General features: G+C 44.1%; 1 protein-coding gene across 1 annotated transcript in view; it reads right to left on the reverse strand.

The window, feature by feature from the left end:
- Positions 1-626: 626 nt before the first annotated feature.
- Positions 627-25641, reverse strand: part of LOC137165945 (maestro heat-like repeat-containing protein family member 2B) — a 55144-nt gene continuing 30129 nt past the window's right edge. Inside the window, exons 24-44 of the mRNA XM_067567489.1 lie at positions 25221-25343; positions 24728-24807; positions 24240-24375; positions 23995-24090; positions 22989-23093; positions 19978-20101; positions 18531-18640; positions 17703-17855; positions 16317-16471; positions 15025-15187; positions 14409-14605; positions 9318-9455; positions 8997-9108; positions 7269-7415; positions 5966-6148; positions 5305-5460; positions 4721-4855; positions 4338-4440; positions 3169-3234; positions 2088-2306; positions 627-724 (exon numbers count right to left, since the gene is read on the reverse strand). Coding sequence (XP_067423590.1) covers positions 2233-2306; positions 3169-3234; positions 4338-4440; positions 4721-4855; positions 5305-5460; positions 5966-6148; positions 7269-7415; positions 8997-9108; positions 9318-9455; positions 14409-14605; positions 15025-15187; positions 16317-16471; positions 17703-17855; positions 18531-18640; positions 19978-20101; positions 22989-23093; positions 23995-24090; positions 24240-24375; positions 24728-24807; positions 25221-25343 — 2556 coding nt within the window. The 3' untranslated portion in view covers positions 627-724; positions 2088-2232. The remainder of the gene's footprint in view (positions 725-2087; positions 2307-3168; positions 3235-4337; positions 4441-4720; positions 4856-5304; positions 5461-5965; positions 6149-7268; positions 7416-8996; positions 9109-9317; positions 9456-14408; positions 14606-15024; positions 15188-16316; positions 16472-17702; positions 17856-18530; positions 18641-19977; positions 20102-22988; positions 23094-23994; positions 24091-24239; positions 24376-24727; positions 24808-25220; positions 25344-25641) is intronic.

Genomic DNA, 25641 nt, shown 5'->3' on the forward strand with positions numbered 1-25641 from the left:
CCTTCTCACAGCTCTAGTCCAATGTGAATTAACAACAAAATGAGCTGATTCCTGATATAGAGAAGTCACAACACCAGAGAGCACAGCAGGACATACCCTATCACAGATATCCCATAACAGTGATTCCCTTGGAATGCATTGGGGGAAACCAGGGAATCCAATGGTTGCAGCGCACAAACAGGGTCATGGCTTAGAAAAACAGAGGCCTTCCCTCACCCACTATTACAGGCCCCTATCCTAAATCTGCAAGTAAACAGACGCAGTGCACAGATAGCCTTCTACCCCAAAATACAGGCTAGACAGGCGGGTAACTCACCAGAACACAGTCGTTCCACTTACAACCCAGAATTCATCAGCAACATTGAATTCCCAGAAAGACAAAGAAGTGGATATGAGTAAGAACCAGACCTCAGATCACTAACCACAGGGATTAGATCTAGCTTTGAGTGTATCCTGGAAGGGTGGTTAGAGACGCCAGAGGAGCACTGGGCTGAGGTCTTCTTCCATCTTAGAAGAGAAAGGGCAAGGGAGGAAACCGCTGCATCATGGTTACAGTGGACCTTCAGGAGGCCCCATTTTCTCTGAAAGACGAAATCAGGCCTCTGAGCAATTGAAACAGATACTCACTTCAGACAATTTAGTAGGAAATGTGTGTACAGTAAATACAAAAGCTGGGGTTGGGTTATTTACAGTTGATCTTGTTTGTGAGATAGAGGGTCAGCACCTGAAAAAGATATGTGAAAAGTCATCAGCATTTGTACAGTGCCACTTAATAAACACAAACAGAGTGGAGAATACTAGGGAATAACAATATTATAACATGGACCAGGAATGAGCTGTTGTATATGGAACAGAAAGCAATCACCAAAACAGGAAACACTATAAGAATAGGGGAGCCCAAGAGGGCAGGGTTGGGACCCATATTACTTAATATAATCACTTCTGAATTAGCAGAAAGTGTCAATTCAACAGGGGTCTCCACTGATCTCCTTCTGATATTCAAGGTCACAGGGAGATTATCTCCCCATTGAGAACTATAAGCAGGGACATCGCAGACTTCCTCTGCCTTTCACCCTCCTCTGCTAACTGCTGCCTGGTGAATCCTCACAGGCCTTGTCTCCCAGCAACTGCAGTGGGAATTATCTCCCAGCAACTGCAGTGGGAGATAGGATCAGCAGCTCATAGGATCGGGCAATACAAACACAGATAAAGGCGTTGGGTGACTACAGTTAAGCACCAAAATCTGCAATTGGATGCCTAAATACCCCTGACAGCTGCCTGCAGAAATGCCAGGTAAGGCACCTAAATCTCTGTCAGCATCGAGGTGCTTCAGATAGATATCTGGATGCCCAATCACGGCGTTCGGTGTCTAACTTTAGGCGCTCACTTTGAAAACTGAGCTTGAGTTAGTCATATTAAACCTCATGACAGCCCAATTGACTCAAGTTGAGGTGAAAGGGTTTAAAAACAAGGGAAATGACGTTTAAAGGCGTAGTTGGCCTTTGGTTGACATAAGACAACTTGATGCCAGTTGACTGAAGTTTCCAAACCTGGAAACCTAAACTTAGACTCCTAAAAATCACATGTCGGTGCATAAAGGGGGGGAAGGGTTAGTTGTCAAGTCTCCTTTTGGCAGCTAGTGGGCATTGCTGCCCTGTTACAATGGAGCAGGGCAAAGTAGTCATAAAGCTGCCCTAGGAATTCCCCCAGCATGTGCAAATCCCCAACACATACCGAGCGAGCATATATACTGGTGTGCCACCAACTCCAAGCTTCCCACCCGAGCATGTGGGGTAGGAGCTGAAAAGAGACAATGGCACAACAGAGTGGAGTGCATAGTACTCCAGCAATCCCCCCATGCAGTTACAAGACAGCATAACTTACAACAGCCCAGAGTCTAGTGCTCAGCTGTATTTTGGATCTGGGCCAGTAGCTGGCTGTTACTGTAGTCATGACCCTGGAGCAAGCAGTGTAATGTACATGCTTATCACTGGGCTTGTCCAGAGACTGCATGTCCATTAGAAAACGCTTTGAGTAATAAAACCAAGCGAGGCTATTTTACAGGGCCTGGTTCTTCTCTCACTTACAGCATCTGAGCAGTATGATAACTGCTAATACCGGCCAGTGTTGCAGTTGCCTCTCCTTCCCTCTCTCTTGTTCCCATTTTGGAGAGCGGGAGCGCCTTGTTCTCTTTGTCTCCTTTCCACTTCATTCCCCAAGCGCTTTGCCAGATCAGATGTCACTTGTTACCTGAGCTGCCACCAGCTGTACAGTGAGACTCGGGTCTTTCTGCAGCACCTGGAGAGCTGAAATTACAGAGGGCAACACTTTAGTGAATAGACTCTCAGATCACAGCTATGAGTGATCACAGAACCGTGAAGTACTTGAGCAGAATGATCAGACAGAAAAATCTGAAACTGGGCTCAGTCCTTATATTGCCATGGAAAATACAGGAGAGATTAATATGGCTCACTTTTCACATAGTCACCTGTGCCCAAAAGAGCTGGAGACTTGTCACCTCTGAGTACCGGGCTACAGAAGCTCTCCAATCCAAACAAAGATTTAGGCTCCTCCACTGGGACCCTTCCATGCTCCAGGCTGGGGGAGACCCTGACTCTACCCAAACCTCAACCAACTTTGCTGTAAATGGAAGAAGGTCCATTGTCTCAATACTTCCACTTTCAAGTTATTTTCCATCTCTACTCAGGAGCCATAGCCTGAGCTCACACAAACATGGAATTAAACAGAGGCCAGGTCCAAGCTGGTTTATGCCCGATACCGGGCACCCGATGGAAGAAAATCTTCTGGAGGGTAATTTGAAGAAGAAAGTGGCTACAACTTCCCCTCATCTGGGGAGTCCACAGGGAGCCAATGAAGCCCAAAGCACTGGAAGGGGAGATGGCATGACCCAGGACAGCCAGGAGATGCACTGACTCATATCAGACCTGCTGCAGCTTCCTCCTTCAGGGGAAGCTAAAGCTGATCTCTCCCGGGCAATCTGTCCTTTGAATCTGTCCTTTGAATCTGTCCTTTGAATCCTTTGAATCTGTCCTTTGAATCTGTCCTTTGATGTGCGGCTGATGAGCACCAGCGGTTCGAGTAGTGCTTGTCTCTAAATTATTTTATAACTCACTAACAAACAGGACTTCAGCTGCATTTATTACTTACATATCAGCAGATTTTCCATGTCCAGCCATTTCATATGCTGGGTATCCGTGTGTTCCAGGATGATGCCTAAATATATAATGTACAATAAATAAAACAAAATAAAAGAATAATAAAACCTTCCCTTGTTAAGTGCACGCTGATAATATTAGCCCCTAGGCAGGTCTTTGGCTTCTCCTATGGTGGACCTAAGTGTGAGCTGTGGGCAAGAGGATGCTAGAGAAGTTTAGGGTCAGAAATGCACACTGAAGAGAATACAAGAGAAATTTTTTAAAAGAATGTGTAAATAAAAACCCATTGGCTTTAAACAGTCTGCGTTCCTCTTGCCACTGCGGTCAGTTATTGGAGTCATTCTAGGCTAGTGTCTTGATCTAGTGCTCTGAGCAAAGGACTGGAGCCAGGAATAACTGAGTTCTACATCTCACAAGGTGACTGATAGATGACTTAGACCTCAATGCCTGCCTGCCTCACATGGGTGGGCTAGGAAGAAGAGGGCACAGGGCCAATGTCGACAAGATGGCATGGCCTGGAACCTTAACCAGCAGGTACTATGGGGAGATGAGCTGCTTGCCTCCCGGTGAAGAAGTGGCAGTAAGGAGCACTGAACAACACTGTGGGTCGTATGCACTTTGAGCTAGGGGTATCACTCCCAGCTCAATGAGACATGCCCACCCTATCTCCGGTTGAGCGAGCGTGCTAAAAATAGAGTGGCGTTAGGGCAACATGAGCAGAGGGAGGGGCTAGCCACCTTGAGAATAAACCTTTGGGCTTGGATGGGATCAGACCCAGGGTGGCTAACCCCTCCTGCTGCTCCTGCCGCTCTCTATTCTTAGCACACTAGTTTGATCAAGGCTAGTGCGGGAAGGTCTCATCAAACTGGGAATTATACCCCCAGCTCAAAGCGTAGACACACCCTGTGGGACAGGGTCCCAGCCTCTATCACTTGGTCATTGCTCAATGACTGCACCTGGCTTTCCCTGCAACAATCCCAAAGCACTTTATAGCACTTAATGAATTCCTCCTAACACCACATCTGAGAGGTAGGGGAATATTAACATTTCACTTATGCCTGAGAAGCTGCTGAAGCACACAGAGATTAATGGCACAAGTGGGATTTTTTTCTGTTTACCTCAATGGGAATACCAAAAGGGTCATTGGGCATCATCTCTCACCAACTAACTTGGCTGCAGCCGCCCGGATCTCTTCCCAGCTGCTATGGAAGTATGTGATGGTGCTTTTGTACAGGTTCTCCTGCAGCTCTGCATTCTCCTTGGCCTAGAGGAAATCAGGGACACATGAGTTCTCTCTGGCTAGAAGTGTGCTTTATCTATCAGCACATGCTGTTATGAACCACAAGTAAATAAGAGAAAGAACAGGTGACTGGGTAGCAGTGGGAAAAGTGGGAATCTGTGGCAGATTTACATTTCCCATCACCCTCAGTCCTGTATCCCACTCTTACAGTTACTTACATTGCCCAGCACACATTCCCCCACACCTTTACACCACCACAAGACATGGCAGTCAATAGTCTCTCTCAGTTCTACAGCTCACTCACAAGGTGTCTGCATATATCCACCTGGAGCTCTTCAGGCTTCAGCTCTGCTGTGCCACCAAGGTGCTCATTAATTACAGCTTGGAGCCTCTTCCGTCCCAAAAATGGGGCACAGAGATGAAACGTAGCTCTGCACTCCTGGAAAAGAGGGTCGCACCATATCATTATTCCCTACCGAGTCCTGTGTTCATTCAAATGCAGCTCATCTCCTTGACTGCTCATTTATTCCAGGAATAAAAGGAATTCACCTGTATGTAATGGGCAGAAAACATGCAGAAATGGCTCCAACAGAGGGAGAGTATCCACTGAACCTGGAAGTAGCACCAATGTCTTTTTGGAACAGATATATTCATGCAAGTTGCTTCCCCAGGCATAGCCATGGTTTGTCCTCTGTTCTGGGGCGGCAGTGGGCCTGGTGTGCAGACCCATGACCTATTCTGGACTCTGCTACAGGACCAGCCTGGCTGGAATTGACTCAGCAGGAAGGTAATGAACTGAGGGAAGAATTTGGGCCTCCACAGCAGGCAGGAATAGCACCAGGGAGAAGATTCCTTTTGCTTAGTAAATAAAGTCACTGTAGTTCTTACCATTGAAACCTTGGGGCTTGGGTCCTGCAGGTGCAGCAGAAGCGTAACCCAGCTCTGTCTAACCTGGTCAGCGAAATAGGCCTTCCATTTACTCTTTGCAGAGCGGGCCAGGACGCCAAACAGGACAAACGCCAGTGAACGAAGCGTGTCATCCTCCTGCAGCCAAGAAAGCCCCGTAGGTTGGTACCTAAAGGACACTCCTACCATGCACCTAGCACCACCATCTCTTCTAGGCTAGAATAGTGTGATTCCAACTACAGCTGGTCAGAAAAACTTGAATCACTTTTTGGTCAGAATCTGCTGATTCATCAAAATGTTTCTCAGAGACAGCTCACTTTTGACAAAATTCCTACAGAAGCCGGGCAGGGGTCCTTAAAAACCTTGCTGGTTCACCCACCCAGCGCCTTGTCAGCCCATCTAGCAGGCTGATGGCGATCCTGGGCTTCCAGGCCCCCAGCTTCTGAGCAGTCTGTCTGGCAGACTGATAGGGAGCCAGGAATCCTGAGTCCTGGCTCTCAAATTTGCAGCTCACGGACACCTCAAGCTCCTAGAGTTTCCAGCCAGCCCTGTGGGACAGGAGCCACAGGAACTGCTATGCAGTCCTTTGAAACATTCTGGAGACCCAGTTTTGAGCCCCAACCCATGGGTTCTGTTCACGTACATTGTCAAAGTAGGTCCGGATCTGTGTGGTGAGGTCTCTGAAGGAAGAACCTATGTCCTTCTCATTCAGCTCCTTCAGGACTTTGGCCAGTGCCTTCATGCTCTCACCAATGACTTCGGATTTGGAAGTATCATTTGAGGCCCTGATTAGTACATCCAGAAGAAGCTTCTTGTGCTTTTTCACCTGTACAAACATATGACATTAAAAACACATCACTGATCACACTTATATGTTTTCTTTTGCACTTATGAAGCTTTGGGAATTTCATATGTCCCACATAGACCTCTAGCTACATTTCAGACTAGATGCTAGCTACAATGACCCAAACTCTATGCCATATTACATCTGTCTAATCCTATTACTAGATTCCTATTTCCTTAGATTCCAAGGCCAAAAGAAACTATTTTGATCATCCAGTCTGACCTCTTGTATAACACATAACTTCCCCAATAATTTGTTAGAACATATCTTTTAGAAAAACACTCACTCTTAATTTTAAAATTGCTAGTGACAAAGAATCCACCAGAAGCCTTGGTTAATCGTTCCAATGGTTAATTAAAATTACCATTAAAAATGTATGCCTTATTAACAGTCTGAACTTGTCTAGCTTCATTTTCCCCCATTGAATCTTGTTACATCTTTGTTTGCTAGAGTGAAGAGCCTATTATCAAATATTTGTTGCCCATGTAAGTAATTACAAACTGTCCTCAAGTCGTCCCTTAACCTTCTCTTTGTAAAACTAACTAGATTGAACTCCTTGAGTCTATCAATAAAGGCATATTTTCCTATCTTTTGATAATTCTTGTGACTCGTCTCTGAATTCTCTCCAATTTATCAACATCCTTCTTGAATTGTGGACACCAGATCTGGACACAGTATTCCAGCAGTGGTCACATCAGTGCCAAATACAAAGGTAAAATAACTTCTTTACTCTTATTCAAAATCCCTCTGTTTATGCCTTCAAGGATCACCTTAGCCCTTTTGGTCACAACATTGCACTGGGAGCTTATGTTCAGCTGATTATCTACCATGATTCTCAAGTTTTTTTTAGAGTCACTGCTTCCAGAGATACAGTTTCCCATCAAATAAATATGGCCTGTGCTCTTCATTCCTAGATGTATACATTTACATTGGTCATATTAAAGTGCATATTGTTTACTTAAGCCCAGTTTACCAAGGGATCCAGATTGCTCTGTATTGACTTCAAAGAGAGTTTGAGAGAGAGCAGAATTTGTAAACCCTGCACAACTGTTTCCCTTGGTTTCTCTAGTTATGCTGCATTCTATTCAGTAGTCTATCTTACCTTGTCAGGAGCCCCATAGACTAAATTTCCAAGGCCTCTTACAGCCATCTGACGGACAATGCTGTTCATATCATGTGCTTTTGCTTCCAAGATGTGTAAGACAGACTTAAGGAACTTCTTCTCCCTGAGCATGGGATCACTCATTAGCTGAAATAAAATCAACATGTCTGTTAGCTCCAATATGTTCATTAAGACTGAGAATGTAATTTGAGCAGACATGTAATACACAGGAACTTTATTATTCCACACGAATGAGTAATACCTTAAAAACTTTCCTTTTGGGCTTTGAGCTTTCCTTTTGGGCACTGAGCTCCTCTTAGTGGCTGGGTATGGTACTACAGTCCTTTTCTCACCCCTGGTTCCCTCTGCCAGATGACCTTGCTGGGTCTTCGGTGACTCGGTCCTCCGGTCAAGTCCCAAAGTCCAAATGAACCCCTCTGGGGTAGTAAAGAACAGTCCCATTGCTCTCGCTAAGGTCTTCAGCCCTGGCTCTGGGCCCCTTAAATTCTGCCTTTTGTTCAGGCTCTCCATAAGCCTTGTCCCCTTCTTGGGTTTATGACACTGTGGCTGGTAGGGGACCCTAGGCCCGCCCACTACTCTGGGTTCCATGGACCCTATAAACAGCAGCTAGGCACTGATCAATTTCAGTTCATTGCTGATTCTTCCTACTGGGCCACTTTCAGCTTCATCCTCACTTCAGGATTAAGATTCTTAGAGACACTCTCCCTGCAAATCTAGCTTAAGCAAATGCAGCCAGAAACAAATTCTGGCTATCCCTCGAGCTCCTGTGGCCAAAGAGCAGCATTCTTCCTTTCCCATCCAGTTCCTTCCAGGAACTGACCTGCTAAGGCCCTTTTATCTGAATCTGATGAATTATGATTGGCTGTTTCCATGAGGCCTCTCTTGGCAGGCCTGGAGGATCCACCTTTGTGGTTCCTTTACTGGGGTAGGCTGTAGTAGGACCGCACGGCTGCCTGTAAGGAGCTGCAAAGCCCAGATACTGCCCTCCACAGGCACACACAGATTATTTTGCTTAGAATCAGATGAGCCCCTAAGATAGTTGTTTAGCGTAAGTGGAAAATACGATGCAGATGTTAGAGGAAGGATGTAGAGAGGGAGGATGGCCGAGTAGTTAGCACATTAGCCTAGGACTTAGGAGACCCATGTTCAATTTCCTGCTCCATCAAAGACTTCCTGTATAACTTGTATAAAATGGGAATAATCATGCTTCTCTATCTCATAGGAGTGTTGTGGGGGATACATACATTAAAGACTGTGAGGTACTCAGACACTACAGTAAAGAGAACCTAAGATGGATGTTAATATATTTAAATGTTGCTTGTTTTATAATATTAGGACTCTGGGTTCATTCAGAAGATCTGTTGAGTTAGAGCAAAATCAGGAGCTGTTGGTTAGTATCAGCACTAGGACTTGTCAGAAGAGGTTCAGTCATTCAAACCACATCTAAATCTCTCTCACTTTCCCTCTCAACCAGCATCAGTTGCTGTGTAGCTAGCATGGGCAATGACAGCAATAAAAATAACAGAGAGAGAATAACTCAGAAAGGTGTTGTGAAGTTCCTTGTGAGGTTTCCATATCAAGGAGCACCCATTTTACTATCTAAAATAACAATTACTCCTATGAACTCAACTGTACAACTCCCCAAAGAACGGTATACCACAGACAACACCTAATGGTGAAATTGCTCTTCTGAGCACTGTGTCTTACCTGGGCAAAGAAAGCTGTGCTGGTAACTCGCCAATTTTCTGTTGGGGAATTCAGCCATGGGAGGAGGCTCTGTATGATCTCAGGTGTTATTAGTTCAGATCTTAGCAGAACACTGGAAGACAAAAGGAAGCACTTATGGGATAGATTGCTCACTTCAAAAACTCGGCTGCTCTGATCTTACTACTCGCATATCTATGAGTGGGAGCTGTGTGTTTCCAGTCCAGGGCAACCCCCACAAAGTTATAAACTGAAAGTTCCCTCTCAGCCACTCTATTTGTTACTGATCCCCAAGAACAAAATGACACCTCCTAGATCTCTTACCTGACCAGCAGACACACCCCCTCATGGTGAGTCTCGGGATTCTCAAGAAGAACCCAAGTTCTCTGATTCCTGAGCGTTCTCACCAGTCTCTCATTCACACCCTTGAAAAGCACGGACTCTAATGCTTCGATAGAAAGCCTGAAAAAGAGAGGCACAGAAATGCAGCAGTCAATAGTAAGGTGCAGCCTGAGCAGAGTCAGGAAACCCTAATTACTTGTCAGGTGCGCTGTTCATTGACAGTTCATCCATTGACAGTAGCATGGAGACCAATGTCCCAGGAAGGACTCAAAGCCAGGAGGAAAGTTTCAGGCTCATAAGACTTGTTTTGCTAGGGACAACATTTTACAGTCATTTTTCCCCTATCTGCAAGGAGTATGGGCATTAGCAGAGTTCAGTGATATGGAAAAGGTATATGATCAGGATCCAAAAGCTGGGGGCATAAAGTGTAATGATCACAAGTGTGATGATCACTATGGACCTTTCTGGCCATATCTCCAGATATGATGTGACAGAGTGCTGAGGGGGACTAGCACTTGAGCCAGCACTCTGGTCACCATTAGTACAAATAAGGTCCCACAGAGAAGGCCTGCTTGGACAGAAGTGTACCTGCTTACCAGCCAGATAGGGGCTAGTGAGTCAATGAACCAATTAGCCCATTAACAGGGAAACTGTATAAAAGAACATAGGAAGGAGTTCTTTGAGAGGAACAGAAAAAGAGAAACAAAGAGACAAAAAGTTAGGGAAGCCTGACAAGGGAATTCTCTGAGGGGAAACACCTTGTGCCCCTGCTCCCTCCGCCTTTTGGAGAAGGGGTTAGAAAGTTGAGATACAATGTAAAGGTGCTTTGCATTGGTGGGGGGATTAAATCACTGTAAACAGACTACACAGTGGTGTTTACAAGCAAGAAAGTCTCAGAGTGGTCTGTGTTTGTGGAAGAGGTAGGGGTATACCACACCACTCTGTCACAGTTGGGGGCTCATCTGGGATTTGCCTGCATCTATGCAAGTAGAGAACCTGACGGAGAAGATGGTGTAGAGATTTTGCAGTTCAGGTGATAGAGGGAATGCTGCAATGGGTGGTGGAGCAGTAAAGAAAAATGTAGAAGACCCTGCAGACATTCCAACACTAATTGTCTTTGCTTCCCTGGTAGACTTAGCAGCAAAAGAGCCTGCAGGAATTTATACAGAAGCAAGCCCAGGTATAGCAACAACTCCTCCAAAGTTTGAGTCCTGAGCCAGAAAATGGAAATCGGGTACAGAGGATAGGACTCTGTAAGACGGAATCTGCAGACAATGCTGAGGCAATTTTGGTTACTTTTGAAAGAGCAGCTGTAGGACTTGGGTAGGGACCGAAAAATGTGGGCCATTTGACTAGCACCCTATTTAACCGGGGAAGTACAAGTCCCATATATGGCTCTCAGTTATGAGCAGGTGAGAGATTATGACATGGTTAAGGCATGCTGGACCACGTGGAGCCTGTCCACAGAAAAATACTACCAGAAATTTAGAGTTGACGGATTGACTGACGGATTACAGCTCTGTGCATTTACACAAAAATTAACAGATTGGGCCACTCATTGGTAAAGCCGGATACCCAAATTGTGTGGGAGATTATAGACTCCATGATTCTGGAAGTTTCTTCAGAGTCTCCCTGAGAACACCCGAATATGGATTAGGCAGAATAAATCAATTAATTTGGACACCACAATTATATATACAGAGGAATTTGCAGATATTCACAGGGTGAGTCAGTGGTTTAAGGGACTAGATCTGAGGAGAAGGACCAGCTGGGAAGGGCAGTGAGAAGAGGAGGGAGGAGCCCTACACTGTGTTTCCAATGTGGATGTGAAGAACATCTAAAAAGAGTTTGTCCATAAATGGACAGTGGGTTTGCACAATTTTGTGGTTGGGATGAGACCCCCTGACAGGGAAGAGGAAAGAAAATACCTACCATCTCAGTAATGGTAGGGAGGAGTCATCAACGGGACTAGTCAGCACAGTTTGCCAATCAGGCAGGAGTTACTGAAACCCCACTGGACACTTCCCAGAGCTTGGGTTGAAATTGAATGTGTACATGGGAACAAGAAATTCTGCGCCATGGGAGAGGTGCCCCTGGAAATCAAGGGGAAGTTTAGGCAGAAACATGTAGGGATAGTGGATGGATTGCCCCACTCCCTTCTACTGGGCACAGACTGGGATTCCTTCCCAGCAGGGAAACCAAGGCACATACAGGGGCCCAGGAGGGTGGAAATAAAACCTGCAGGGCCAGGTAAAGAGGAAATAAATGTAAAGGGGCTGGAAGAAGCCAGACATGAGATTAGAAACCACTGAGAAAATGAGGACGGAGAAGTCCCCCAAGAGACAAGGGGAAGGAGAAAGAAAACAAAGGTTGAGGGGTAAGGGTGATTTAAGATCATCCATTGGAGTCAAACAGTCATCAGAGACCTTCCCCCAGGATCTCAGGAGCAGGCATCTCTAGAGCACTTTGGAGGGACAGGGGAAAGAGAGGCCCAGGATAACCAGGAGGCAAAGGGGCAAGAACCGACCCCACCAATAAACAAAGAGGGCATAGGCAGGGAGAATAGCTCAATGGGCTGCCCTTGGTGTGATGACCTGCGGGCAAAGACCAAATTATATGGACCAAATGTGATTTTTGTGGGTGGAAGACGGATGGCCACTATAAAAGGATCCAAGATGAACACCCTGCAGGCAAGGAGGGGCAAAGGCCTAGTAGTACCTCCAGAAAAGGAGGTAGGGGAATAAACACCTTTCCTCTGGGAAATGCGGAGAGGTATGTGACAGAGTGCTGAGGGCTAGCACTTGAGCCAGCACGCTGGAGACTATTGGTACTAATTAGGTTCTCTCCCTCCTTTCCCACTGGAGAAGGTCTAACTGGACAGAGGTGTACCTGGTCACCAGGCCAGACTGGAGCTAGTGAGTCAATGAGCCAATTAGCCCACAAACAGGGAAGCTTTATGAAAGGACACAGGAGTGAGTGCTCAGGAAAGAAATAGAAGACTAGGAGAACTTGACAAAGGGAGTTCGCTGAGTAGAAACACCCTACCATCCGCCCATTTTGCAAAAGGGGTTAGAAAGTAGAGATGCAATGTCAAGGTCTGGAGACACGGGTATGTTTTGGTGGAGGGATTAAAATACTGCAAATAAACGTGCTTGTTTACAAGCAAGAAGGACTCAGAGCAGTCTGTGTTCATGGAAAAGGCCAGGACATAGCACATTGTCCCATCACATATAGATACCTAAAACGGGCCTGCACATGGGCCCACAGCATGAGCAGAATATACACTTGTGTCTGCAAAGGCAGCAATCACATAGCTAGGTACCCACCCAGGTGAACACATTCAAGTTTTGTGGATATAACTTAGGCCCCCATGTTTGAAAACCTGGCTCATTGTGGCCACTGCATAAAACGGTCTTACTGGGTCAGTCCAGTGGTCCATCTAGCCCAGTATCCTATCTTCCAACAGTGGTTGTTACCAAATACTACAGGGGAATGAACAGAACAGGGCAATCATCAAGTGATCCATCCCATCATCCAGTCCCAGCTTCTGGCAGTTAGAGGCTTAGAGACACCCAGAGCTTGGGGTTGCATTTATGACCATCTTGGCTAATAGCCACTGATGGACTTATCCTCCATGAACTTATCTAATTTGTTTTTGAACCCAGTTACTTTTGGCCTTCATAGCATCCCCTAGCAATGAGTTCCACAGGTTGACTGTGTGTTGTGTGAAGAAATACTTCCTTATGTTTGTTTTAAACCCACTCCCCTGCCACGTACAGAGTTTAGATCCTGGTTTCTTAGGAAAATTCAGAGACATCATAAAACCATTAAATCTGTCATTTCAGCACCTTGTTGGCACTGAATAAAGAAACACCAACAATAATAGAAACTAATAATACTGTGAGATTGGTGGGAAACATACATTAATGAACTACCAGAGCTGAAGTCAGCCGACGACTCAGGAATCTCTTAGTGCTAACTGGCAAAGGGCACAGAGTGGGTGCAGAGGGGTCTGGTACGTACATTCCAGTTTACTAAAATAGTGCCATGTGAGTTTCAAATAAAAGCTAGTGTCACACTGGTCATCAATATCACTGTGACACTCATGTACGGATGTCATGTAAGGAATTACATATATATACTGAAGATTGTGTTCTTAAGGTCTGTGTCTAGAGACTGGTCACCAGAAAAGGTGAAAAACAGGTTCTCTTTCAGGCAAGAAATGTTAGGTATCTGTCTGTGTACATCTCCATTAAGCATTGTATGGTACACAATGGGCCTCCCCTCACAAGTCTGAACTGAATGCTAATGTGAGCACTTCAAAGAAAGGAAAGCAAAAGGAAGAAGTAAACAGGGGGTGCGGACCGTATTTTGAGGTACACATCAAAGGTTTGTTCTAGTATATTTGGGGGACGAAGAAGACACACTGGCATCCTTCACCTCGGAAGTAAATGGACAGCAAGTTTGCTTCTTGAAAGATGGGTCTCCCCTGGCTTGGTTGAGAACTTTGGGTGAGAAACTTCTTTAGATAGGAGGCTAACCTGTTAGTTAAGTTTAGTCTTTAGGAGTGTGTTATGATTTTGTTTTATATATAATCATTTGTTTCCAGTGTTCTTACTCATGATCACTGGAATCTCTGTTCTTTGATAATACATCTAACCTTGTTTTCACTATAAATATACCTAAGTGCTGTGTATTTTGCAGAGCTGTATTCTAAAGTATAACTAATCAGCTGGTGTGTAATGTTACATTGGGAAGAGCAGGTCTGGTAATTCTGTGGGTTGTTCAGTGGACAAAGGGCTGGACACTATACAGAACAGTCAGAGGACTTGGAAGTTGGTGTGTGCCTATCACTGACCTGTACAAAGAGAGCAAGGCCTACAGAGACCTGGAAGGTGACTTTGTGTTGCCAGAGTCCGGTGGTTTCTGGGAGCTGACCCATAGCAAGCACAGAGAAGAGCTCCTTACGCTAAGGGCAAATGGTGTTGAGTGGTGCCTCACAAACCTGGAAATCTCTGGAAAGTGTCACACAACCCTACTGGAATTCTCTTTCTCTCCCTTCCTACTAGTTACCTGCAAGGGTCGCCCACGCATAGCTGTTGTCCTTTTCGGAATAGCCTCCTCCGGCTGCTCATCTTGGGCAAAGGCATCTCTTGTCCTAGGGTTCGGCTGACCTGCTGCAGGAGAACAGCAAACAACTCTGGGAGCAGCTCCTGCACGGCTTTGCTAGATTGCAATGCTGACACCACCTCAAAGATGGCACATGTTGCCTGAAAGGAGAGCATGGTTTAAAAAAAGAGGTCTCTTCTCAACACCGTCACAGCTTCTTCCCTTTTGATATCTGCTGTACTAAATTCTCACTCCTGCCACTAACTTGCTGAATGACTGCAAGCAACCATTTAACTTGTGCCTCAGTTTCCCACAGCCATAAAAATGTGTATGACCTACCAAGGCATTTTGTGAGTCCTAAGGAATATTTGCAAAGCACTGAGACATCTGGTTCAAAGACTGTCTAATTGCCAGATGTTATTAAGTAAATCAGCCATGTACTCTAAAGCTGTTCCACAGAAAGCAGAGCTGGAATCAGGGAAACAGTACAAGAGAGGAGAAGTACCTGCATGGCTTTCCATCAGCAGGACTGTCACAGGATGGAGAAAAGCCTAAAAGATGTGTCTGTCATCTAACTTACTGTGAGAGGTTCAGCAGCTGCCAATTGCCTGTCAGTTTCAGTCTCTGAGTTGATGCTGCCTTCTTGGCTTGTTGGGTTCTTTATTTTATCTGTTAGGATCTGAAGGACCTGAGTGGTGAACAAGGAGTCTCCACCCAGAGATCTCCACAGCTCAGTGGTGTCACTGCAATTTAACAGAAGTTACATGTGACCCCTGGATACTCTTGTGGCTCAGATTGAATGCATCATATTTAAGTAAAGATCACATTTTCTCCTTTATGATGCGTAAGTTAGGAGTGTTGTCCTCCTTATACACTCCTTATGTTTAAATATTGAATGTCCATTTACAGAACTAGGGAGGTGGTAGAATCTCCCCATCCTTAGAAGTTTTTAAGGTGAGGCTTGACAATGCCCTGGCTGGGATGATTTAGCTGGGGATGGTCCTGCTTGGAGCAGAGGGTTGGACTAGATGACCTCCTGAGATCCTTCCAACCCTAATCTATGATTCCATAACTAGGCTAAATGACATGATCTTATTACAGCCTGACCATTAATACTAGGCTTCAGAAGACTATTTATATATAAGGACAGGACACCAAGCCCCAGCCTCAGTTCTTGTTTTCCCACTTCCCAGTAAATATGGAATCATGAGCATGTGGCTCCCAAAGATCTATGATTTGGGAGGCAAGTTGATGAAAGAAAAAACATATTCCTACTAACCGGACATACAACTATGAGAACGAATATTCATGGCCATCCCATGTACCCTTCACAAATGTTGCAAAAGAGATACTCAGACAGAAACAGGCTAGATTCCGGCACTGATAACTCAGTTAGGAATCTTTGAATGAAATGATGGATTTGCTTCCAATTCAGTTTTTAAGTAACAAGGATGGCAACTCCATCTACCGAGTGAAGTTCTGATAATAATATTAGCCATATTCTTTCTAATCAGCCAGGGATTTGGACTTGAAGTTGTCATGCTACCAGGAAACCAACAGCCACTGCTAATTTCCAGGATGAGGATCAGGTCAGGTGTCTAGAAAGACATCTGTTTCCAGTTATGCCACTAAGATGGGTGTTTAGGATGCCAAAGCAGCTATTAATTAATGGAAACAGACTGACACTTAATTTCTCCCCGCCCTCCACCTTGACATGGTCTTGGACCTTTCTGCAGAAAGACTCAAGCTGTTAACCTTTAGGAATTATCCCAAACCATCTGCTGCTTAAACGAAGCCCTACATCTCCCATTGAAGCTCTGGAATCCATGTAAAAGTTTTACCAAGATGAAGAGGGTAGGTAGCGGTATATACCTGTCCATAGGCAGACATTTGCTGAGAAGGCTGGAGATCACTGCCTCGAGGTGATGGTGAGCTAGAATGGACACTGCCTCCACCAAGAACTGCCTCAAGCTGCCCTGCTGGACAGTAGGCATGCGGATATATATTATACCCAGGATATCTGGCACCTGGAAAGAACAAAACCAGAAAAAAGTGTCCTTTTTTTCATTTTCTCCATTCATTCTGCAGAATCAAAACCATTATTCAGCAATTTAGCAATTTGCTGCTTTTTTTAGAAATTTTTCTCTTTAAGAAATAAATATTCAAATGTGGCTGCATAACTTTAACCCACAAAACTTGTACATACCTCTGCCCAGAGCTGGCTGTAAAAATGAATATTGGCACACAGATATACATACCAGATAATTTAATGTGGAGGTGCCCAGCTCTGCATTAAATAAACCAGTTTGTGTGCACAAAAGAAAGCGTTGCATGCACAGATTTTGCAGGTGTGTTTTAAGCAGCTAAATCTGACCATTTGCCTCGAAGGATGCACAGTTCATAAACAATGACAAGCACAAAATTTGCAAATGCTTTAAATACAATGTGCCAACGCCTGGAACTATGAACAGGTGACTACTTCTAATATTCAATCCTAGCCTTTATCTTCAAAACACTGTGCAAACATGGCAGTTCTGCTGCGCGGGTAGGTGCTGTTCAGTGTCCTCAAGCCATTCACCAGCCTTGTTAGATTTGTGAAGTGCTCCTTTCATCTAGCTCTCATGCACTGGGCTCCAGAAAAAAGCATAAAAATAGTGGATCCCAAAGACACTATAGCTTTCTCCCTCCCTCCTTCTGTTCTTAAAGGGTACATCTACAAAGCAAAAAAATCCCACAGCAGTGAGTCTCAGAGCCCGGGTCAACTTAGACTCATGGGACTTGCCCTACTGGGTTAAAAGTATATATGTTCCCTCTCAGGCTGGAGCCCAGACTCTGAAACCCAGCAAGTGAGGGAGCATCACAGAGTTCAGGCTCCAAACTGACTGGGAATGCCTACACTGCTGTTTTTAGACACATAGCCCTCAGCTGTAGGCATCCTAATATCTGGATACCTCCGAATGCCAGTCATTCTGTCTTGTTGTATTTTACCCAGAGTCTGTTTCTTCAAGCCTTTCTTGGCTGAAAACTGTGGCAACAAGCTAGACAAATAAATTACCAACCATCTTTCTTTTCCCTTAGATTATCTCTATCTACTGCAGTTGATTCTGCCATTGTCTATCTCAGGATAGGAACCGAGATGGCATTGACTTTATTATGTCCAAGAGGGAGAAACAGCAAGACTTCTGTTCACTACACATGAGGGCAAAGATTTAAAAGCCCAGATTTCATGCAGAAAACCTTTCCAGCTTCTAGTTTTACCTCATCCAGCATGGTATTGCCACACTCCTTCAGGATGGTCTTCATCCACAGACCAGCTGCTGTGGCACAGGTGGGGCTAGTGGACAGCATACCATCCAATATGGCCTCAATAAAGTCTGTGGCCTGTTCTGAGGGAAAGTACTCACTAACAACCTGGAAACAAATCAAAAACAGGAGAGAGAGTGCAATAATATTCTGCTCCAGTACTTTTAAAAATGGAGGCCTAAGATCGATATGGAAAAAGATATATGCATCAGCAAATTGTTAATTAGGCTCATGTCTAGCTAACCATTTGCGATTACAGGCTACCCCAGGATAAAATTCTCTCTATAGTCTATATGGTTGCTACATTTCTATATTCTACAGATTTCTATATTGAGATTAGACACAAAGTCTCTGTTGCACAGTTAGCACAACATACTACTGGATATACAGGATGTAAATTTCCAATTTTTGTATTCTATTATATACTGCATCTTTTCACAAATATAAAACTATATAAACAGAGGCAAACGCACAAGGTGACAAAGTGAAGACTGGGTGGTTTATCAGCTTGATGTTCCACTAACACAGTTTTTCCCCCTGGATGGATGAATGGATGGATAGATAGATGTGTGTATATAGGGGTATAACATTCTGTGGCATCTGGTTTTTATATGGCATTCATAGCATACATCTATGTAAAGCATCTGACTGATTACTAGCAATGAATGCCCTGCTCCTACAGCTCACTCCAAGTATGGAGAGACATCATGAAAACGTAAAACAATGTAAAATGAATGGTGCCCAGTCACTAGGATATCCACACAAGCTTTTTGAGTCAGTTACCTTAGCCATTTTGGAAGATGCCTGAAAGAGAGCCTCAGAGTCTGAAGCTGTTAGTGCCTCACGGAGACACCTCAGTTCCTCCTCTGCTGACCCCAGGTTCATGGATTGGCCTGGAATAGAGAAAAGGAGAAAAAGTACTGTAACGATTTATGAAACTGAACCTCTGCTCCATGGATATTCGTAGAGGAAGATCCACGCACTATGTTATTACCAACATTATGTGTGTAATCTTGGCCCCACTGAAGTCAATGGCAAAAGTCCTGTTGACTTTAATGAAGTCAGGATTTCACCTAAATATCTGAAAGTTAACAGCAATGGTAAGTTATTATGACTGATACAGGATTGAACAGGCACTGTATTCTGCTTGGAGCAGCTCTCTCTGTGTGTCTGGTTTCAGTAGCCTCTCTGCTCTCAGTATGAGGTATTTAAATCTAATCTAATATTCAAGCACAAATCCCACAGTTTGATCCGAGGTTCTAAATTGGGGGGAATCCCTGCACCAAACTTTCATTGTAAAAGAGATGGGGCTGGACAAAATCTTAAACAGGAAACCCCAGCTCGTCACTCACTTCTAAACAATGATGGAATTACTATTTCGTACACTCAGAGATTAAATTCCTTTATTCTACTTCTTAATCACCAACACTGTGTTTTAGGACTGATTAATAATAATAATTGGAAATGGCCTTAAACCAAAACCAAGATCTATCCCTTTACATCTAACCACTGGATGTGCAAAGAATATCCTACTCTTTCAGAAAGGGGAAAATGGCCTAGACTTCCTCCAACAGCTTTGAATGCTCATGACAGATGGCTCCTGGAAGATCTTCATTTCACGGAATTATCACAGGAAACCCTCACAATACAGCCAGTGGGAGGGTAAAGAGAGTGAAAATGGAAGGTGAAAATATCAAGGACTTGTCTACAGAGAGATATTCAAGAAAGCTAATCCAAATTACCTTTCAAAACACATTAGTTAAACTTTATTAAACACCTATGGGGATACACTTATTGAGAATAAATGTGGCCTTAATTCAGTTTAATTTAATTCATTTATTCACTAAAATGAATTAAGACTATTTTAATTCAGAATAAGAGAATCCACATACGTGTTTAATGCCATATAACTAATGCACTTTAAACTTATACCTTTAGTTAATTTTGATTAACTTTCCTGTGTCCCCCTGTGTAGACAAGCCCTAAGGAATTTGGCAGTTATCTACCTTTATGCAAATTATTTAATGAATAATTATTTGTACATTTCCCAAAAGTGTGCTAGGCTCTTTACACAACATAATCTTCTCTTCTAGGTAGGCATTGACAAGGTGCCCACCACTCTGTTATCTAAATGCCACTAGACAAGACAGAAAGAACAAGATAGAAAAATGGACATTACAACAGTGAAAGAAGGTGAAGAGTTACTTATACCTGCTCATGGTGTCCTCACCTTGTATATGGAGAAGGCAGCTGATACAGTCAGCTACCCACTGACGGGACGTGGCCAGTGAATCACAACTGTATGGTGCTAATAGTCCAATCAGAGATCCAAACTGATCAAAGTTTTCTTGAGTCTAATTAAAAAAGAATGAAAAAATGAAAGTTCTCTGGCTGTCCTAGACATCACTTGCCATCCTTATTGTGCCTCTGACTCCTGCACTGTACCTGGGTAATGCACATTGGAAAACATAATCCCAATTGTACATACAAACTGATGGGTCTAATTTAGCTGTTACCACTCAAGAAAGAGATCTGTGAGCCATTGTGGAAAATTCTCTGAAAACATCTACTCAATATGCAGCGGCAGTCAACAAAGCCAACAGAATGAAATGAACCATTAAGAAAGGGATAGATAATAAGACAGTAAATATAAACATGCCACTATATAAATCCATGGTGCATCCACACCTTGAATACTGTGTGCAGTTCTGGTCCCCCATCTCAAAAAAGATACGTTAGAATTGGAAATGGTTCAGAGAAGAGCAACAAAAATGATTAGGGGTATGAGACAACTTCTCATACAAGGAGAGATTAAAAAGACTGGAACTGTTCATCTTAGAAAAGAGACAATTGCGGTGAAATATGATAGAGGTCTACACATTCATAAATGTTGTGGAGAAAGTCAATAAGGAAGTGTTTGTTGTTTAACTTTTCATATAACACAAGAACCAGGGGTCACCCAATGAAATTAATAGGCACCAGGTTTAAAACAAACACAAGGAAGTACTTCTTCACACAATGCATGGTCAAGGCACTGTGGAATTCATTGCCAGGGGGATGTTGTGAAAGCCAAAAATAGAACTGCATTCATAAAAGAATTAAATAAGTTCATGGAGGATAGGTCCATCAATGGCTATTAGCTAAGATGATCAGGAACACAACCCCATGATCTGGGTGTCCCTAAACCTCTGACTGCCAAAAGCTGGGGCTGGGACTGTACAACAGATGATGGATTACTTGATAATTGCCTTGTTCTGTTCATTCCCTCTGAAGCATCTGGCACCCACCACTGTCAGAAGACAGGATACTGGGCTAGATGAATCATTGGTCTGGGGAATCCAGGATGGCCATTCTTATGTTTTTTTGTTCTTATCTGATTAAATAGAAATTCAGCTTTGGCATGCTAGAAGCATAAGAACCAAGAATTATTTGTTACACTGGCAGACTAGTATTTGTTACACTGGCAGACCAGTGCATGACCAGTGCATGACCCATCACAACTTAACAAGAGGCACTGCAATTGTATCAAGACAATTCACTTGTATGTGAATTTCAAGAAATGTACTAGACTAGCAATCATCAGTTCATTTATTTGTAGTAATAGAAATCAAGAGTAGATGCTAAGTGTATTTGTCTGCGTTTATCTATATCATTTTAGAAGTTTAACAATGTAACCAAATTAGCTTGTAGATACTAATTCCCTTTCATGTCTTAATTATGTATGCAACTGTGTCCAGTTAACCTTAAAATCAAAAACGTAAGATACTGCGGGAAACTAATAATATTATCTACATAGCCTTCAGCTTAACTATCTGTGTTATAATGAAAGGCCAGCTAATTGCCTTATGTGAATGAATATAACTAATTTACTTGTGTATGCATCGGAAATAGAAGATTAGCTTCAAAGCAAAAGACCACAGGCCATCTGCTTTGCCTATTCTTCCTCAGGGGAAGGCCCTGCTATGACAATTTTTGTGAGAAGGCATGTCAGCCTTCTAGGAAAGCCATAAAAGAGAAGCCTCGGCCTGATGCTGTCATCTCTACTCTGCCTAAACTTTGAACAGGGATAATGTAAGCCGTAGGACGGAGATCTTCCAAATAATTATTTGGAATACCCTGGAAAATGCATGGAAAGATTAGCAGACTTTACATCTAAGCTCTCTTTGGATTCCGACCTATTGGGATGATTCCAGAAAGACTTTTACAAGACAGCATTTTATTCCTTTACTGCTGTCTTGTAAAAGTCTTTCTGGAATCATCCCAGTAGGTCGGAATCCAAAGAGAGCTTAGATGTAAAGTGAACTGAACTGTGAACCCTGAAAGTCACTTGTATAAATATTGATCTTTTAACCATTTGTAACTCTCTTCTTTTTCCTTTTAACAATAAATCTTACATTTAGTTATTAAGGATCAGGGGCATAGTTACAGGTGGGCCAGGGCCCATCCATTTTGAAAGTGGGCCCACCCAAACTCTGCTTAAACTACCTTGGCAACTGGAGCTTTCTCGGCTGGTGGCTTCCCAAACTTCCTGCTTCCAATCACATGACTGGAAGTTCAGAAAGCAACCGGCCAAGAATCACTAAGCTGCCAGACACTCCAGTTGCCAAGGGCCAAGCATTTGGCAGCTTAGTTTCTCAGTGGTGGCTTCCTGCTTCCAGTCAGGTGACTGGAAGCAGGAAGTTTGGGAAAGTGCTTGTTATTCAGCCGGCCGTCTGTGTCAGCCACAGGTCCCACCAAAAAATCACGTCTGGTTATGACCCTGTTAAGGATTGGCTGACTGCAAGCATAATATTTGGTGAGACCTGAGATTCATATTGACCTGGGGATAAGTGTCTGGCCTTTCGGGATTGGTGAACCTCACATATGGTGAATCAGGTTTTCAGTAACCCCTCACTATATTAGACGTGGATATCTAGATGGGAGCCAAGGACTGGAATGCCTAAAGGGGCCTGTGTTTGGCTTCCTGTTAACCAGTGTGGAAGCTCTTTTGTTACTGGCTTGGTGAATCTAATTATAGAATAAACCACCAGTTTGGGGAATTGCCTGCCCTATTTGTTGCAGTCTGCCCAGAATGTGGTCACAGAACTGTTGTGTAAACCTCTCTCTTATGGAAGCAGAGGGACCTTAGTCACCTTGAGATCCCAGCTGCAGCCCTGGGAGAGTTTCTCATGCATTCACACTGAGCAACAGGTCTGATATAGGCAGGGAAGTCAGCTCCAAGAAGAGTTAGACTATACTCACTGTGCTATTAACTGTCTCTTGATAGGCAGTCAGAAGCTGGATGCTGGCCTGCAAGGCCCTTTCTCTCTCCCACTCCTTCCCTGAACTGAACCATGTCTCTAGTAGCTGTTGATAGAGCAGGGGAATGGACAGAGTTATCACCAGAAAATCCCTCCTAAAAGTTCCTTTTAAACAGGTTTAATTGTCACTAAAATCCCTCTCCAAAGCATCTGACCTCCATGTAGCAAAGGATTTACATGCCTAATGAAAGAACCCCTTACATATACAAGTCCCAGGGGCCAGATTAACCTCTGGTGTACTATAACTCCACGGAAGTCAAAGGAGTTGCATGAGAGATGAATCTGGCCCTATGTATATAATATCTGCTGTAAACTGTCGGGTGGGAGCTGTCGAGCACATTCACTATATTGCATGCTGTTTGATGTTCTGCTGCTTTGTTCTCTTCCCTGGGCAACTTCGCCCATGCTGAGTGGCACAGTGACAGAGAGGAGTGTTTCTTTTTATTTATTTTAACAAGTGCAGAGAAATCCCCCAGCCCAGCCCAGCCCCTTTTATAACTTCATTTTTTATATTGAAGGTGCATCAAACTCCCCACCCCTCCCTTCACAGATATTCTGCTCATGTCCGAGGAACAAGAAGTCTCCTCTGAATGAGTTTTCATACCTAGGACTTATCCCAATTAATTCCTCTTAGAAGAGGTGACCTGTTTCAACTTGTTCTCTTGGATTTGGCTACTGTAGTGGTGATTTTCTTGCCTGTCCAAGTCGAGTTAATTATATTGCAAGAACATGATCCTAATCCAGCCTCGGCATAAGAGGAACAACTCCCATGGATTTCGAAAGGACAAACGCCCGCTTATCCCAGGATGAATTTGGGACTCTCGCTCTAAAATTCACCCAGTTGTGGAAAATTCTTCCACAATGGAAGCTTGAGCCCCTAAATCTCTGACCCTTCCCTATTGTCACGAGAGAAACAAATCTCCACCACAGAGCAGTGAGCTACTCACATGGAACATTTCCTGGAACCAGTCTGGAGTTGGTGCTTCCTCAAGCAGGATCTTCATTAGCTCGCCAAGGGCTTCCAAGGACCACTCGTACAGCAACTGAAACCAGAAGAGAAGGTGTGAGGCACAGCTCCAGATAACTTGTGTGGGTGAGTTTACCATAACTGTGCCGGGTGACTGCCATCACCTCATGTATGCTGAGCAGAGATCACAGTGGAAGATGCCAGAGGAGAATTGTTGTCATGTACCTGTATATGCAGAGCATCCTTTGCTGTCTCCCCTTCCTCTTTCATCTGCTCCAAGGGAGGAAGGGGAAATAAACTCTTCAGACACTGATCGAGGAGGTCACGGTTTTCCTCCAGGGTCAGAGATGGTTTGAGTTTGCTGGCAGAAGAAAGAGAGAGAGAAAAGTCATATGTTAGACTCACTACCATCTCCAAGTAAAAAATCCACAAGCTTCCTTCCCCTTGCCAGCTAGCCATATACCTCCCTCCCCATCAGAACTTTTCTCCATACAACCACACACCCCACAACCTCCACTCTTCTGTCTTTCAAGGACATACCTCCAAATGGACATGACACATTCAAACCCCCATGAACCAAACACCAAGGCTCTGCTGGTGAACACCACGTGAGCCAAACCCTGCAGGCTCCAGATTTGCTCCCAACCTGATACTCATGAATTAACAAATGAGAAGACATCACAATGCCAAGAAATGTGTCAGGAAATAGCTACCTCAGATGTCCAATGGCAAGAATTGCCTTGTAGCGAACCGGAGACGCCAGAGAGTCCAGTGGTTCCTTTTGAATGAAGTCCTGAAATGCACGAACAGAGACATAAATAATGGGAAATGGATTTGAAAGGCAGAGAGGCCTCCCCCTCACACACTGAAACAGGGCCTTATGCCAGGCCTGTAATAAACAGACACAGTGTTTCCACCCCAGTAATGGACCATACGGCCATCTGCAGGCTCTCCAGAGGACAGAAAGCTGTATCCTGGTAACCCACCAGACACAACGCATTCCTTCCAGTTACAGCCCACAATAGGTCAGCATCCCTGCCAAGCTCAGAGTGGGCCCAGCACTCTGGGAGCCATGCAGGTAGCTCATGAGATTGCAATAGTACAGTCACAGCCAATGGATAAAATGACATCTACCTGGAAAACCAGTCTCATTACATTACAACAAAATCCTTTATAGTTCAGTCTTCAAAACTCCTACTCACTCACCAGCATGTGCCCGAGGAGCTCCAGTTTGTAAGAGAATTCGAACGCCTGGGAGTCTTTGGTCTCCAGAATGGCGCAGCTAATCTCTGTGGCACTCTGGATCAGGGTTAATTTTAGGTACATGTCCTAAATTTCCAGAAGGAGAAACAAGAGGATCCATATGAGAAACTGAGAGAAGAACCAGAGTCCAGAAGATTAAGATTAGGAATTAAATCTAGCCTCAGGAGAGGAGAAATGTCTGCAGACCCCAGAAAGCAAAAGACCCTAGCTCTGCACTCATTTCAGAAGAGAAAATCAAGCTTCAGCAAATAAACCCATGTCTACTTACACTGGAGCAGCTAGGTTTCCCTGCTTGATGTAGCAGGGAAATCAAGTTTCGTGCAATTTAAACAAGAAACTTTTATATAGTAAATGCAAAAGCTGA

The sequence above is a fragment of the Emydura macquarii genome, unplaced genomic scaffold (assembly GCF_026122565.2).
Source record: "Emydura macquarii macquarii isolate MOO-44397 ecotype Brisbane River unplaced genomic scaffold, CSIRO-AGI_Emac_v2 contig_318, whole genome shotgun sequence".
NCBI lineage: Eukaryota > Metazoa > Chordata > Testudines > Chelidae > Emydura > Emydura macquarii.